The sequence below is a fragment of the Anguilla anguilla genome, chromosome 9, assembly GCF_013347855.1.
Source record: "Anguilla anguilla isolate fAngAng1 chromosome 9, fAngAng1.pri, whole genome shotgun sequence".
Taxonomy (NCBI): Eukaryota; Metazoa; Chordata; class Actinopteri; order Anguilliformes; family Anguillidae; genus Anguilla; species Anguilla anguilla.
In genome coordinates this window covers 26896594-26911843 of record NC_049209.1, presented here as the reverse complement: position 1 = coordinate 26911843, position 15250 = coordinate 26896594, and the positions used below count along the sequence as shown (strand labels likewise).

The window sequence follows — 15250 nt, the reverse complement described above, 5'->3', positions numbered from 1 at the left end:
GAGCTGTTGGACACTGACCGGTTTGAGGTGGATGACGGAGCTGTGGGGCACTGACCGGTTTGAGGTGGATGACGGAGCTGTTGGACACTGACCGGTTTGAGGTGGATGACGGAGCTGTTGGACACTGACCGGTTTGAGGTGAATGACGGAGCTGTGGGGCACTGACCGGTTTGAGGTGGATGACGGAGCTGTTGGACACTGACCGGTTTGAGGTGAATGACGGAGCTGTTGGACATGACGGTGTGGTCTCCGTCCATCATGTCCAGCTCGCTCTTGTCGTCGGCGGCGTCGGGGAGGCTGTTGACGGAGCTGCTCTGGGAGCTGGCGCTGATGGACATGCTGGGGATGGACTGGTTACTGCCCACGCTGCTCACCGTGCCCGTCCGACCCACGCCCTGCTCCGGCTCCTGCAGAGGGGGGCAGTACCAAAAGCACATGCGCGCACACACACGCATACACACACACACACACATACACGCATGTGCATACACACACACACGCATACACACATAAAACACACACACGCACGCACACACACGCATGCACAAGCACACACGTACACGTTGAATACTGCTCTTGCCTAATCTCTCAGTCAACTTGCGTATTTTGTTTAATAAGCAGCTCTGGACAACTGTTTGCTAAATGAATGCACTGTAACCTAACCAGAGGGTGTGGAAGCACAGCTCAAAGTCATATTCTGGGCGGGATGGGGGGGCATAACATTATATAAAGCCAGCCCACAAAACTCTCTGGCTGTGTGGCATAAATGCACGTTATGTATTGTAATGAATATGAGTCACGAGCAGCAGCAGTTTCCTGTGTCATCAGCACACACAGGCAGGAGAGCAGGGTTTCATTTCCTTCCACACACGCGCTTCTGTCCCAGAGCATCAAACCCTAACTGCTGGACCAAGCACCGCCGAGGAGGGAGGGAGGGAGGGAGGGAGGGAGGGAGGGAGAGAGAGAGAGAGAGAGAGAGAGAGAGAGAGAGAGAGAGAGAGAGAGAGAGAGAGAGAGAGAGAGAGAGAGAGAGAGAGAGAGAGAGAGAGAGATTTAGAGAGAGAGAGAGAGAGAGGGAGAGAGAGAGATTTAGAGAGAGAGAGAGAGAGAGAGAGAGGCGTAACGGGGGCGAGACAGGAGGGAGGGAGAGGAGACGTGCTGATGAAAGAGGGGAGGCGGAGCGCTGGCCCACCTCCTCTCCGTCCGGGGCCTCGGCGGCCGGCCCGTTGTGCGCCTCCTGGAACAGGATCTTCTTCATCTTGCGGTACTGCAGGTTGTCCAGCTCGCGCACGGCGTCCTTGGTCCGCAGGATCAGGTCCATCAGGACCGACTCGGGCCGCTCCCGCTGGACAAAGGCATGCTGGGAGAAGGGGTGGAGGGAGAGGGGGGGAGGTTTTACGTTTCTCACTCGGCCCGGTTTGTTACTCCATCGCATGCCGTGCTGCAGTTACAGGGGCGTTTCATTTCTGTTTGTGTAAAACCATATAGAGTTCATATGGTATGCCAATAAACTATTCTAGAACTGGACAGCACTGAGACAGGGAGAGACAGAGCAGAATTAAGAGGGCAGGATGGTAGAGGACAGAGATGAGACTGAAAGGCAGTGCAGCACAATGGTTAGAGAAGGGAGTGGGTTCATTTTCCAGCTGGGGAGTTGCCATTATGCCCTTGAACCTGCTTTGCTTCATCAAAATATCCAGCTATACAAGTGGATTGCATGGGAAAAAGGTCATCTGTGCAAGTTACCCTGGACACGCCATAACGTAAAAGGGTAAGGCCAGCACTGACTGCGGGTTAATCTTCCCACCTCTACTGACTCAGCGCTCACACTGTATAAACACAGGAGGGGGGGGGATGACTAGCGAATGAATACAGCACAACTACGAGGGGGGTGGGGGGGTGGGGGGACTCCAAACGGACCACACCTTCAGCAGATCCTCAGAGTCCGGCCTGTCCTGGGGGAGTTTCTGAAGGCAAGAATCCACAAAGTTCCTAAAGTAATCGGTCCTGCGGAGAGAGAGGGAGAGAGAAAAGAAGAGAAAGAGGACCTTAGTTCCTCACAACAATGAAAGAGTACGACATGGACTAAATTATTCACAGCAACCACATCAATAACAGGATTACTATAAACCAGAAAGAGGTCTTTTGTGGTTTTCCTGCAGCTAAACATCACTGCTGCAATTACTCAAAGTGCATGTATTTGTCATCTTAAAAACAAACTGAGATGATTTTGTGAAATGAACGTGCGGTAAAAATGAGAGAATGAATGCATTATATTACAACGAAAGTATCAATGAGGAAAAAAAACCCATCATAGCAAATGATGCTCTTATAATTTGCATTCTAACTATCTTTCCATAATGGCCTTGAGCATCATTCTGGATTAAGGGCTTCAGCCAAAGAAATTACCATAACAAAAACGATAACAACTACAGGATAAATGACAACACCACCAGCATCACCATTATGGTTACTGATTGATAACAACAGATGTTGACTCACCATTCACTTGACTGCAGAGTTGGGCTCTCATTCTGCGCTATGTGGTATAAGGCACTCATCGCATTCATATTGAACAGCGGCGGTTTCCTCTCAGCTGGAAGCACACAGAGCAGAGGCTCATGGGTTACGCGTGAGGGATGACATCACACGCCAGCTGCACCGAGCGAGCATCAGGCGAGCTCATCACTCTGCCAAATCCACCGCGTGAGCACCCGGCAGGTCGAGCGCAAAACCAGCTCTACCGATGTGAGTATGCCACAAGTTCAGTGCTACACCACCTCTACCACTCACACAGTTAAAATGCTTTTACTCATGAAGCCTGAATACACACGCAGGGGAATAACACCTTGAGACGAAGTGTCGCAGGTAAGACACGCCCTCTGATCTGAACCGAGGCCTCACCTAATTCAATGCAGGTAATTCCCAGAGACCAGACATCCACCTTCCCATCGTACTGGCCCTCATCCATGGCCAGGATCACCTCTGGGGCCATCCTGAGAGAGGGAGAGACAGTGTGAAGTTCTCTGGCACTCCCTACACTCAATGGTGCTCAGAGACAGGAGCAGACACACATACACAAAAGTCTGCTTTGTTTTTTAAAAATGTTTAATATGTTCCATATTTCCATACACAATACAACCAGTAAATATTAAACTTGCGAAACACAGGATTGGGGTCAATATAGGAAATGAACTGAAATTAAATGAATGGCCTGAAAAATCCCCATAATGGTCTACGAGAATCATGTTAATGAATTCAGGGAATTTCAGTCATTTCCTGAATTGACTAAACCGAACTGGAAGAAATTCCTGGTAAACTCTGGGGGAAGATAAACCACTGAATGCTATGGGTGACTTTCCGCTCAGAGTATAAGCAGAGACCAGAAGAGGTGGCACATTCCACAACTCATGGTAAGAGTTCATCGAGCACACAGATATACCCTGCACTTAGCAAAAAATGCTCGTTTATCATTCTAACAGCACTCCTACAGAGATTCTGCAATGTGCTCACAAGGAGGTGTTTCACACATCACAGTCCTCAGAAGTCCACAAAACGTCACTCACCAATATGGCGTCCCCACAAAGGAGTTGGCGGGAGAGGCAATGGAGGCGGAGCCAAAATCGGCCAGCTTCACCTGTCCGGGCTCTGTCAGCAGGATATTTCCAGCCTTGATATCTCTGCAACGTGGGACAGGAGAGATCAGCTAATTAAGAAAAAATGTAAATGTAATAGCACTTCCCAGATGCCTAATCTGTGTGGACACTGCCTAAGGAATAGCTAAATAGAGTGTTTAACTCAAACATACAATCCCGGGCTACTGTAACTATATCAGAACAACATTCGTTTAAATGCAGACATTAAATTCATACTGTGATTGTGAATGTAACTGCACTCCCCCTCTCTACCCTGAATCAAACGATCTCTAAAAAAACAAAGTCACAGAGTATTGTACTGTGCTATATGAGCTCTTATATCTGGGACAATCATGTCATTACTCTGTCACCTAGGGAGAAGATGTTTGGCTCCGAAGGTCTGCTGAATGAAATTTTAGCATGTCTCAATGTGGCAACAGGTATGTGAAACCTGCAAAAACACGGCGTGTGGGAGTTCCTTTGATAAGATCCTGTCACCTGGAACTCCTACCCTAGAGATCTCAGCGATGTTCCTACAGCTGCTTTCCACTTCAGTTGTGCAAAACTATGGTGGACCTTCTAGTGCACTACACTTCCCCATCAAAACATGCTACTCCCAATATGTCACAGCAGAGCCAGAAAACACGCATACAACACACACACACAAGGACACACTCATGCCCACAAGCACACGGCTAACCTGTGAATCATGTTGTGGGAATGAAGGTAGGCCAAGCCCTGCAATGCACCATGGGTAATTGCAGCTATTTCTATTTCCTGGAGTGGTTTTTTATGAACTGAAGGAAAGAGGAACATAAAGACAGCAGTCAGTAAAACAAAAGCATAAAGACAGCACTCCGTGCAAAAAATAAAGATCGCACTCAATACAAGAAAAAGCCCTAGAGACGATCCAAACAATGTACTTCTTATTATCGCACTATTAATGAAAAACTGATTTCTGGGCTCTGAATGAATATCAAAACCCTTCACGGATATGAGCTAATCAGCCAGCGGAGTTATTTAGTGTAAAGCACAGGGGTTGCGATTATTAAAAACAGATTAGACGCAAAATAAAATGGTGGTCACCTTCCAGCAGGTCCGAAGCTGAGCCTAGACAGTATTCCATGACCAGCTGAAGAGAATGAGAGAAAGTCGGGGGGAGGGGTTATTTATCCATTCACATTCAATGTTACACAGCTCACATCAGCTGAGTGCTTCTGTCTTCTCAAAACAACACTGGAACACCGGTCAGCCAGCATTACAATGCTCTTTCTCTACACTAGGGGGCTCAGTATCCCCCTTTATAAAAATCATGATCTCCACTCCCTTGTGGAAATGGAATATAATGCAGTACATTGTAATTATACACACTTTTTAAAATGAAATGATGAGTACACTTCGCAGCAGTCTATTTAAACAAAAACATATTTCAATATGTGCGAGCACAATAGTTCACAAACTTGCCCATACATTGTGATCAGAATCAGAATATATTTTATTGATATACAGTATTTTCAGTATATTCCATTTTGATGAGGACTTCTGACAGTTTAACCAATAACAACAGAAATAATATTCACCAAAATATGACTGTTTAATTGGAGAATCATCAATTTCAAACAAATTTAAAGACTAGAATCATCCATTTCAAACTAATTTTAATACTGGAGAAACAATTTGCTTGATGGAACGTCAGAAAAAGTCTGTGCTCCTAAACGGTACTGTTGAGCTTCTTATCCACCAAATGGTGGCAGTCCGCTGGCTCTCACCCAGGCAGTGTGCTCACGCAGGTAGCATCCTTTGTACTCTATGCTGTTTGGGTGCTGAATTCTCTGTAGGAACTTCACTTCTTTGATTATGTCCTGCCATTTCTGTACAGAGAGAGAAGGAAAGAGGATATTCACTTCACAACATAAAATAAAGTGTATAAACATAAAAACTACTACACCCAAATAGCTGGGACTATTAAAGCTCTATTCTGTGGCCAGTTGAAACAGCAGACATTTACCAGTGCCCTACATATAATATAGTTCAAAGATGCACTTAACCACAGAGGTATACATTCATTCATCTGAATTGGACCAGTTAAATGGCTAATGAATAATTAGGCCCAGTGGAATCAGGGGAAAGGGGTTTAGGAACACACTCCAGGAAGCCTCCTGCATTTTGCAGGCCTCAGCTGATCCCAAGCAGACTCGGGCCCAGCACTGGTCAGGTGATCGCACCCAGAGGATGAGGCTTTGAGGTTAGTGAGAGCTCTTGCTCTCCCAGATTACATCTAATCTGATTATCTGCTAATCTGAAATTACAAGTAAAGCAGAGCAGCGGACGGCGGCTTAATGACCTCGACCAACTCGGCAGGGGGTTAAATCGCACCTCCGTTTTGCACTTTCGTTACGGTCACCTTTCACTGGCAACCAAAACCCATTCCACTTCATTTATTCACCTGTTCACTAATCAAATAACACATCCCAGGGTCCAATTGCATGTGGGTCACCCTTTAACTCTGACCAATCAAATTGCCATCTCAAACTGTTCTAGACGATGGATAATTTATCATCTGTGCTTATCATCGGGGGGCGTTGAGAGAGCCTCACCTCGTTGGACTGCTTCCCGCTGTAGGACATCTTCTTAATGGCCACCACCTCTGTGGTCCGGATGTCCCGGGCCTGAGGGGGGTGGACACACACAAAGCCACACGTCCGTCAGTGTGGTTACTGTGTTAAAGCCAGCACGCACATATACTCAGTGGCAAAACTACCTGCTTGAGCAGAGAGCGAACATTAAGAAACATTCCTTGGTAGTTGCCTCATGTGGTGACCTGACGCCATTTTGTTTTTCATGCAGTACACTTGCGTCTTTGCCTGGTGGTAGCCTCATGTAGTGAATTGATATTACTTTGTTTTTCATACATCGCGCACACTTACTTTTGTATCTATTTTCAATCACCTTTCACTGCACAAACTATCTTTACATTTTGAGAAAACTGCTATATAGTTCATGCAGTTATTATTACCATAAAACACATACTAGGGGTGTGGACAAGGACAGACATGATGAAGCTGGGATCTGGAGCGAAGGGGCAAGGCCACAGCAGGGAGGCGCTAATACGTACGAAGTACACAGCCCCGAAGCTGCCATGTCCGATCTCGCGCAGGTCGGAGAACAGCTTCTCGGGGTCCTCCTTGAAGAAGAGGTCCGCAATCTCGGGGTCCTTCAGGCTCCCCGCCCGACTGGTGGAGGGCATGCTGGGAAGGGGGCGCCGCCGCGGCCGCCGGGGACTATCTGGGCCTGCGACTGCGACTGCGCTGCGACAGCCCCCGCCGATGGCTCATCTGCAGGAAGGCGGCCTTGTGCGCATGAGCACCTGCAGGGAGACGTTACATTACACTCTGTTCCGCTCCACTTCATTCCATTCCCACCTTCATTACACGCCTCTGCCGAATGCTCGCTTCTGATTGGTCGCTTCAGACATTGTTATTCAGAAATATCAGACCACTGCTATGGGCAACAGAGGCTTTATCTTAAAATGCTTAAAGTGCATATCACTCCACAGAAAGAAGTGTGGTTAATTTTCTAGTTTGCTAACTCGCGACACCTGGAGTCAAAAAGACATTATTCCATCATTAACTTGCCTTGTATCATACTACAGTACTCCCATTAGACAATACTAAATAAATATTTTGTGTCAAATTATTGACCGATTTCTTTTATAAGTCAATTACCCATGTAATAAGTGGGATAACCCACACCAAACTCACGTCTACACTATTTTGACTACACTTACAGTACATTCAATTCTGTTATTGGCACCTGCTTCTCTTCAGAAGAGCCACACAAAGTGGAAAACTTCCGTTAGCATCAGTAATACAGAAGCAGCAGCACAGAAAGGGCAGAGTCAGGCTCTCTCATAGGGCACAGTTAGGCTCTCTCACAGGGCACAGTTAGGCTCTCACACAGGGCACAGTCAGGCTCTCTCATAGGGCACAGTTAGGCTCTCATAGGGCACAGTTAGCCTCTCTCATAGGGCACAGTTAGCCTCTCTCATAGGGCACAGTTAGGCTCTCTCATAGGGCACAGTTAGGCTCTCTCATAGGGCACAGTCAGGCTCTCTCATAGGGCACAGTTAGGCTCTCTCATAGGGCACAGTTAGGCTCTCACACAGGGCACAGTTAGGCTCTCTCATAGGGCACAGTTAGGCTCTCTCATAGGGCACAGTTAGGCTCTCTCATAGGGCACAGTCAGGCTCTCTCATAGAGCACAGTCAGGCTCTCTCATAGAGCACAGTCAGGCTCTCTCATAGGGCACAGTTAGCCTCTCTCATAGGGCACAGTTAGGCTCTCTCATAGGGCACAGTTAGCCTCTCTCATAGGGCACAGTTAGGCTCTCTCATAGGGCACAGTTAGCCTCTCTCATAGGGCACAGTCAGGCTCTCTCATAGGGCACAGTTAGCCTCTCTCATAGGGCAGTTAGGCTCTCTCATAGAGCACAGTCAGGCTCTCTCATAGGGCACAGTTAGGCTCTCACACAGGGCACAGTTAGGCTCTCTCATAGGGCACAGTTAGCCTCTCTCATAGGGCAGTTAGGCTCTCTCATAGAGCACAGTCAGGCTCTCTCATAGGGCACAGTTAGGCTCTCTCATAGGGCACAGTCAGGCTCTCTCATAGAGCACAGTCAGGCTCTCTCATAGGGCACAGTTAGCCTCTCTCATAGGGCACAGTTAGCCTCTCTCATAGGGCACAGTCAGGCTCTCTCATAGAGCACAGTCAGGCTCTCTCATAGGGCACAGTTAGGCTCTCTCATAGGGCAGAGTTAGGCTCTCTCATAGGGCACAGTTAGGCTCTCTCATAGGGCACAGTTAGGCTCTCTCATAGGGCACAGTTAGCCTCTCTCATAGGGCACAGTTAGCCTCTCTCATAGGGCACAGTTAGGCTCTCTCATAGGGCACAGTTAGGCTCTCTCATAGGGCACAGTTAGGCTCTCTCATAGGGCACAGTCAGGCTCTCTCATAGGGCACAGTTAGCCTCTCTCATAGGGCACAGTTAGGCTCTCTCATAGGGCACAGTTAGCCTCTCTCATAGGGCACAGTTAGGCTCTCTCATAGGGCACAGTTAGCCTCTCTCATAGGGCACAGTTAGGCTCTCTCATAGGGCACAGTTAGCCTCTCTCATAGGGCACAGTTAGGCTCTCTCATAGGGCACAGTTAGCCTCTCTCATAGGGCACAGTTAGCCTCTCTCATAGGGCACAGTTAGGCTCTCTCATAGAGCACAGTTAGGCTCTCATAGGGCACAGTTAGGCTCTCATAGGGCACAGTTAGCCTCTCTCATAGGGCACAGTTAGGCTCTCTCATAGGGCACAGTTAGGCTCTCACACAGGGCACAGTCAGGCTCTCTCATAGGGCAGAGTTAGGCTCTCTCATAGGGCACAGTTAGGCTCTCTCATAGGGCACAGTTAGGCTCTCTCATAGGGCACAGTTAGCCTCTCTCATAGGGCACAGTTAGGCTCTCTCATAGGGCACAGTTAGCCTCTCTCATAGGGCACAGTTAGCCTCTCTCATAGGGCACAGTTAGGCTCTCATAGAGCACAGTTAGGCTCTCTCATAGGGCAGTTAGGCTCTCTCATAGGGCAGTTAGGCTCTCTCATAGGGCACAGTTAGCCTCTCTCATAGGGCAGTCAGGCTCTCTCATAGGGCACAGTTAGCCTCTCTCATAGGGCAGTCAGGCTCTCTCATAGGGCACAGTTAGGCTCTCTCATAGGGCACAGTTAGGCTCTCTCATAGGGCACAGTTAGCCTCTCTCATAGGGCACAGTTAGCCTCTCTCATAGGGCACAGTTAGGCTCTCTCATAGGGCACAGTTAGCCTCTCTCATAGGGCACAGTTAGGCTCTCTCATAGGGCACAGTTAGCCTCTCTCATAGGGCACAGTTAGCCTCTCTCATAGGGCACAGTTAGCCTCTCTCATAGGGCACAGTTAGCCTCTCTCATAGGGCACAGTTAGCCTCTCTCATAGGGCACAGTTAGGCTCTCTCATAGGGCACAGTTAGCCTCTCTCATAGGGCACAGTCAGGCTCTCTCATAGGGCACAGTTAGCCTCTCTCATAGGGCACAGTTAGGCTCTCTCATAGGGCACAGTCAGGCTCTCTCATAGGGCACAGTTAGCCTCTCTCATAGGGCACAGTTAGCCTCTCTCATAGGGCACAGTTAGCCTCTCTCATAGGGCACAGTTAGGCTCTCTCATAGGGCACAGTTAGGCTCTCTCATAGGGCACAGTCAGCCTCTCTCATAGGGCAGTTAGGCTCTCTCATAGGGCACAGTTAGGCTCTCACACAGGGCACAGTCAGGCTCTCTCATAGGGCACAGTTAGGCTCTCATAGGGCACAGTTAGCCTCTCTCATAGGGCAGTTAGGCTCTCTCATAGGGCACAGTTAGCCTCTCTCATAGGGCACAGTTAGGCTCTCTCATAGGGCAGTTAGGCTCTCTCATAGGGCACAGTTAGCCTCTCTCATAGGGCACAGTTAGCCTCTCTCATAGGGCAGTTAGGCTCTCTCATAGGGCACAGTTAGCCTCTCTCATAGGGCACAGTTAGCCTCTCTCATAGGGCACAGTTAGCCTCTCTCATAGGGCACAGTTAGGCTCTCTCATAGGGCACAGTTAGCCTCTCTCATAGGGCACAGTTAGCCTCTCTCATAGGGCACAGTTAGGCTCTCTCATAGGGCACAGTTAGGCTCTCTCATAGGGCACAGTTAGCCTCTCTCATAGGGCACAGTTAGCCTCTCTCATAGGGCACAGTTAGGCTCTCTCATAGGGCACAGTTAGGCTCTCTCATAGGGCACAGTTAGCCTCTCTCATAGAGCACAGTCAGGCTCTCTCATAGGGCACAGTTAGCCTCTCTCATAGGGCAGAGTTAGGCTCTCTCATAGGGCACAGTTAGGCTCTCATAGGGCACAGTTAGGCTCTCATAGGGCACAGTTAGGCTCTCTCATAAGGCACAGTTAGGCTCTCATAGCAGCTAACTGCAGAGCAGTTCTAGTACAGCAGTGGTAACCAACCCTGTTCCATCCTGTGATCTACCATCCTGTAGATTTTCACTCCAACCCTTACAAAGTGCAATTCATTCAACAGCTAGAGGTCGGTCTTGTTGAGCTACTAATTAGTAGAGTCAGGTGTGCCAAATGAGGGTTGAAACGAATGCCAACCGGACGGTAGATCTCCAGGAACAGGGTTGGGTACCACTGTAGTACAGGGACTGAAAGTAAAGGTCCTGACAGGGCACACAGCAGCGGAGCTGAGCGCAGCGGGACAGGGCACGCAGACGCCTGCGCAGAGGGGTAAAGGGACTGTCCCGGCTGACCCCGCGCTGACCTGAGGCCTAAACGGGGTGTTTAATCCCACCTGGCCTCGCGTGCAGAGCGAGAGAGCGGGCGAGCGGTGGCCGCGCTAAGCCCAGTCCGTCTGCTGCCGAGAGAAACGGCTTCTTCAGCCCTTACGCCCCCCACCAACAAAAAGCACATTGTGTCCAAGCAACCGACGCCCAATGGCGTGCATCTGCCGGGCGCAAACGAGGCGGGGCCAGCGAGCCGGTGACTGGTGGCGGCAGTGGGGTGAGCTGAGCTTTCCAAACACGGTGTTTTGGTTTGGAACTGGAGTAGAAACTCCTTTTTAACCGGATGCCACAATGGGTTACTGCTACAATTTCAAGACCACCCTCATAAACAAATGTTACATTCAGACAGAATGATGTATCCAGATTGCCTTCTCCACTAAGCCGTGTTTCTAATAAACAGGGTGACAGAGGAAATGATGACAGAAGGATGCATAGGTCACCATACCAAACAGAGAAGACAGGAACAGAACTATTGCAGTGTGGAAGTTTGAGGCGTCATTCTGTAATCATTTAAATTACCCCTTTCATTTTTATTGAATGTCGCCAAACATTTAAAAATCCATCAAAAGGCCAATGTCATCACAAAACTGTCAGTTTGTCTGGAAAATAGGACAGGTTGCATTTATGGTAATATAGGCACGCAGGCGAAAAAGCCTCTGAACTCTCTGAAGTGTCTCTGAAGTTCTTCTCATTGATTTACAGGGGTGTGCCACCATCTAAAAAGTCAAAGCAACAAACTTCTAGAATATTCTTTTTACTTTTCTTTTGCTTCAGTAACTTGAGTGGGAGGTCCAGAGGACAACAGATAGAGTTATCGCCAGTCCTGTCTCGCAGTTCAACCAATCAACAGGTTGTTAGTGGTCTTCAGACCCCTAATATAACAAGCCTTCAAACGTCTTTGTAAAACCCTTCTAAGAGGGGGCGAAGCAGGCGAAACAGGACAGTTATCACAGCAAGCGGGGAAACGGTGAGGCTGCTTATTTAAACTAAAACAAAGGTTACATATCCAACTTCCTTCTCTCTATCATCTCCCTCCCTCTGTCCCCTCTCTCGCTCCCTCCATCTATCTATTACTCCTTATGGCCGTGTGACGCAGCGTGTGTGTGTGTGTGAGAGGGGAGAGGGGGAAGAGAGAGAGAAGGGAAACGGTAAAAAATCAGCCTAATGCATTGTGGCTGTTCCTTATAAAGAAGGTAATGACCTATAGCTGACAGACTCAATGACAAATTGAGTCTATCAAAAATAGAGTCCAAAACGTTGGAAGTATTGACATCTGGTTGGTTACCAAACCACCATGAGCCTGAGGAGAGTAAACACAATGCAAATGGTAATGAGCCAAACTGCCATTACCTCAAAATCACTCTCCAGACAAGAATCGCAGACCCACTTAAATGCATGTTTTCAATTACCTTGAGGGATTGAGAAATCTGGGTGGAGAGAGCATGAGCGCACACAGTGGATCCCCAGCACAGAGTTCGGACAGCCCTGCTCTGCAGCCTATATAGATACTTGGGATTTCAAAAAATAAATAAATAAAAATAAATGAACAAATACCAGCAGTGGGAAACGCAGTGTCCATTTTTATTGCTCATGCAGGGGGAATGTCACACGCTGACATCACACATTCTTGTGGTAGGAAATGGAGAATTCTCCACTGCGAAACTGGTTCCTCGCTCCTCAGCCCGCTCAACTGCACGGTGTTCTATCTGTAGTTTTTTGGGGACACGGTCGGCAGCTTTATTCCTCAGCAGTGTTGCTTTGGGGCTCAGTATGCAGAGGGTAAGGGTGTGAGAACCCCTTTCACCGGGTGTCTCGTGGCGTGGCCTGTGGAGCACTGTGCACGCGCTCATTACGAGCCGCGGCGTCGGCGGTTCGAACCCGACCGTGCGACCTTTGTCGCACGTCTCTCCCTCTCTCTTCCCCATGCTTCCTGTCTCTCTACACTGCCCTATCCAATAAAGCTGAAAAGCCCATAAAAAAATTATTAAAAGAACCCCTTTCACAGGGAGTGATCAGGCCCCTTTGGCACCTGAGTCTGATAACGCCTGAATGCCGGCACGCAGCCAGTCTGATGCCATTCACACTGCGCTACGAAATGCTGAGCTGTTCCCCTGGCAACCTTCAAGCATTTCTGAACACTACAGCCAGCTCTCAGGTGACAATGGAACAAAATGTACAAATCTAAACGCAAGGTCAAAAAAAACGAAATAAAATCTAGTTTAGTATTCATTTTTGACCCAAAGGGGGGTTTGTTTGATAATGTCTGATTTCGTACACAATCCATGCTGACAACTGGAGGGCAGCACTCCCACTGCAGAAATGGTCACCACAGAGCGTACGGTAGGACTGCAGAGAGAAGGAGGCTCCACAAAGCTGTGCCCTGAGCCCTTAAAGCACCACTGTGCTGAAGTACTGCAGCCCAGTTTAGCTCGTAATTTCACTCCAGACTTTGCCGCAAAGCTTGGCTGAATGACTTTCTGGAAAACTGTCAAGCTAGAACTGCGCTACCTTTGTGCCACACAGCAGTAATTGGCCAAATCAAAAAAAATAAATAAACAAAAGAAATGCCACAAAAAGATGCAGATAAGGGAGTGTGGGGCGGGGCTTCTGGCTAAGGCGCTCATTCTCAGCGCAGCGAAGCGGGGAGTGGCCCCGGCTGAGTGGGGTCGGCCGTCAGGGGCAGCCCAGCAGGGCGCTGCATAGCTGCAGTTTTAGTCAGTGTTAGTCAGTGTTAGTCAGCGCGGTCCTCCCTGCCTCACTGGTCAGCTGGGCGGTCAAAGTCTGGTCATCCAACACAGTGACCGCCGCTGCTGGACAGCAGGGTGAAAAGAAGCAGCACCCACACAGAGGGCAGAACCTCACCTCCCAATTTCATACAATTTCCCAACAACTTTAATAATATGCATGTGTGTGTGTGTGTGTGGGGAAGGGGGGTTGTGCGCGCGCACACACACACACACATCTATACACAGACACACACACCCTGTAATATGCATGTGCACAGGCTAGGACTGGCCATTTTCTAAAAGGGAGGCTCATAAGGGGATGTTTGTGGGGACCATAAATGTTCTTGGGGGAAAATTCTGAAATTAGAATGCTCATCTGACAGCAGAGAAAAGGCTCATGGCATCAATCAACATCAATAAGACTTCATATTAAATTACGCTGCTCTAGGAACGAATGTTAAATCAAGGATCTCCAGCGAAAAACTGCTATTCAACAGTAGCTATTTACAGCCAATATCAAATCAGAAATTATATAAACAAGCTAACATAGGTAGCTAGTAGCTGATTTTAATGCTTAAGTTAACTAGCTGGCTGACATTACTCTGCAAGCTAGCTATAAATATGTCCAGGATAATAGGTGGCAACCATTAGAAGATAACTTATCTCTAGCATTAACCAATTGATACACTGAAGCTATGGTTATTCTACAAATGGTCAATTAGGTAAAACATTTATTAAAACAACAGAACTTCTCTCTCAGTGTTACACCAGCTTGCCCACTTCTTCAGAATCGTTCTCAGCAGTCATATAACGCGTTGGGGGTGGGGGGCTGCTATTGTTTACTGGTATGAGAAACACTGCAGGAGACAAGCAGTAGCATGCATAAAAATGCCTGTTTCTGTGTCGTAGTTTTCACACATGCACTCACAGCACACATGCACTCACCCCACACACACACACACATACACACACACGCATGCACGCACGCACGCACTCCACACACACATGCACACTCACCCTACACGCACACATGCACACACACCCCACACACAGCATGCACACTCATCCTACACGCACACATGCGCACACACACACACACACACCACACACATACACACACACAAATCCTCACCCTACATGCACACACACTACTCTCTGTGAACTAGGCATGTGGACTGGCCAAACACTGACACTTCTTGAGCAGATTCAGGCCAGGTATACCTGCACACATTCCAGTGAAACAGAAGACGCTATTCTGACAGTCCGCGAGTCGGCGCGGTGCGTCTGTCTAACCCTGACTGTGGCAGGGGGAGCAAGGCATTAGTCATAAACCACACACGACTGGCCTCGTTTGTTACCTATAATTCAGGGGAGACGATGGGGAAAATGCAATGAGCATTTTTAGTCAAATGAAGCACCACCTTGCGATAATTCTTTATAACGGACTATAACAGGTGAAAGGTTATTCATTTCATTACTTAACAGACAAGTCTGCAACAGTGGAC

General features: G+C 48.3%; 1 protein-coding gene across 2 annotated transcripts in view; it reads right to left on the bottom strand.

Moving 5' to 3' along the window:
• The window catches only part of taok1a (TAO kinase 1a), a 44947-nt gene that overhangs the window by 9194 nt on the left and 20503 nt on the right, over positions 1 to 15250 (bottom strand). The window contains exons 2-12 of one of the 2 annotated variants that reach the window (XM_035435415.1): positions 6751 to 7002; positions 6233 to 6304; positions 5405 to 5506; positions 4722 to 4767; positions 4336 to 4432; positions 3567 to 3680; positions 2905 to 2996; positions 2503 to 2596; positions 1926 to 2007; positions 1193 to 1360; positions 204 to 407 (exon numbers count right to left, since the gene is read on the bottom strand). In XM_035435415.1, the coding sequence (XP_035291306.1) occupies positions 204 to 407; positions 1193 to 1360; positions 1926 to 2007; positions 2503 to 2596; positions 2905 to 2996; positions 3567 to 3680; positions 4336 to 4432; positions 4722 to 4767; positions 5405 to 5506; positions 6233 to 6304; positions 6751 to 6882 (1203 nt within the window). In that variant the 5' untranslated portion in view covers positions 6883 to 7002. The other variant, XM_035435418.1, reaches the window with a different exon arrangement.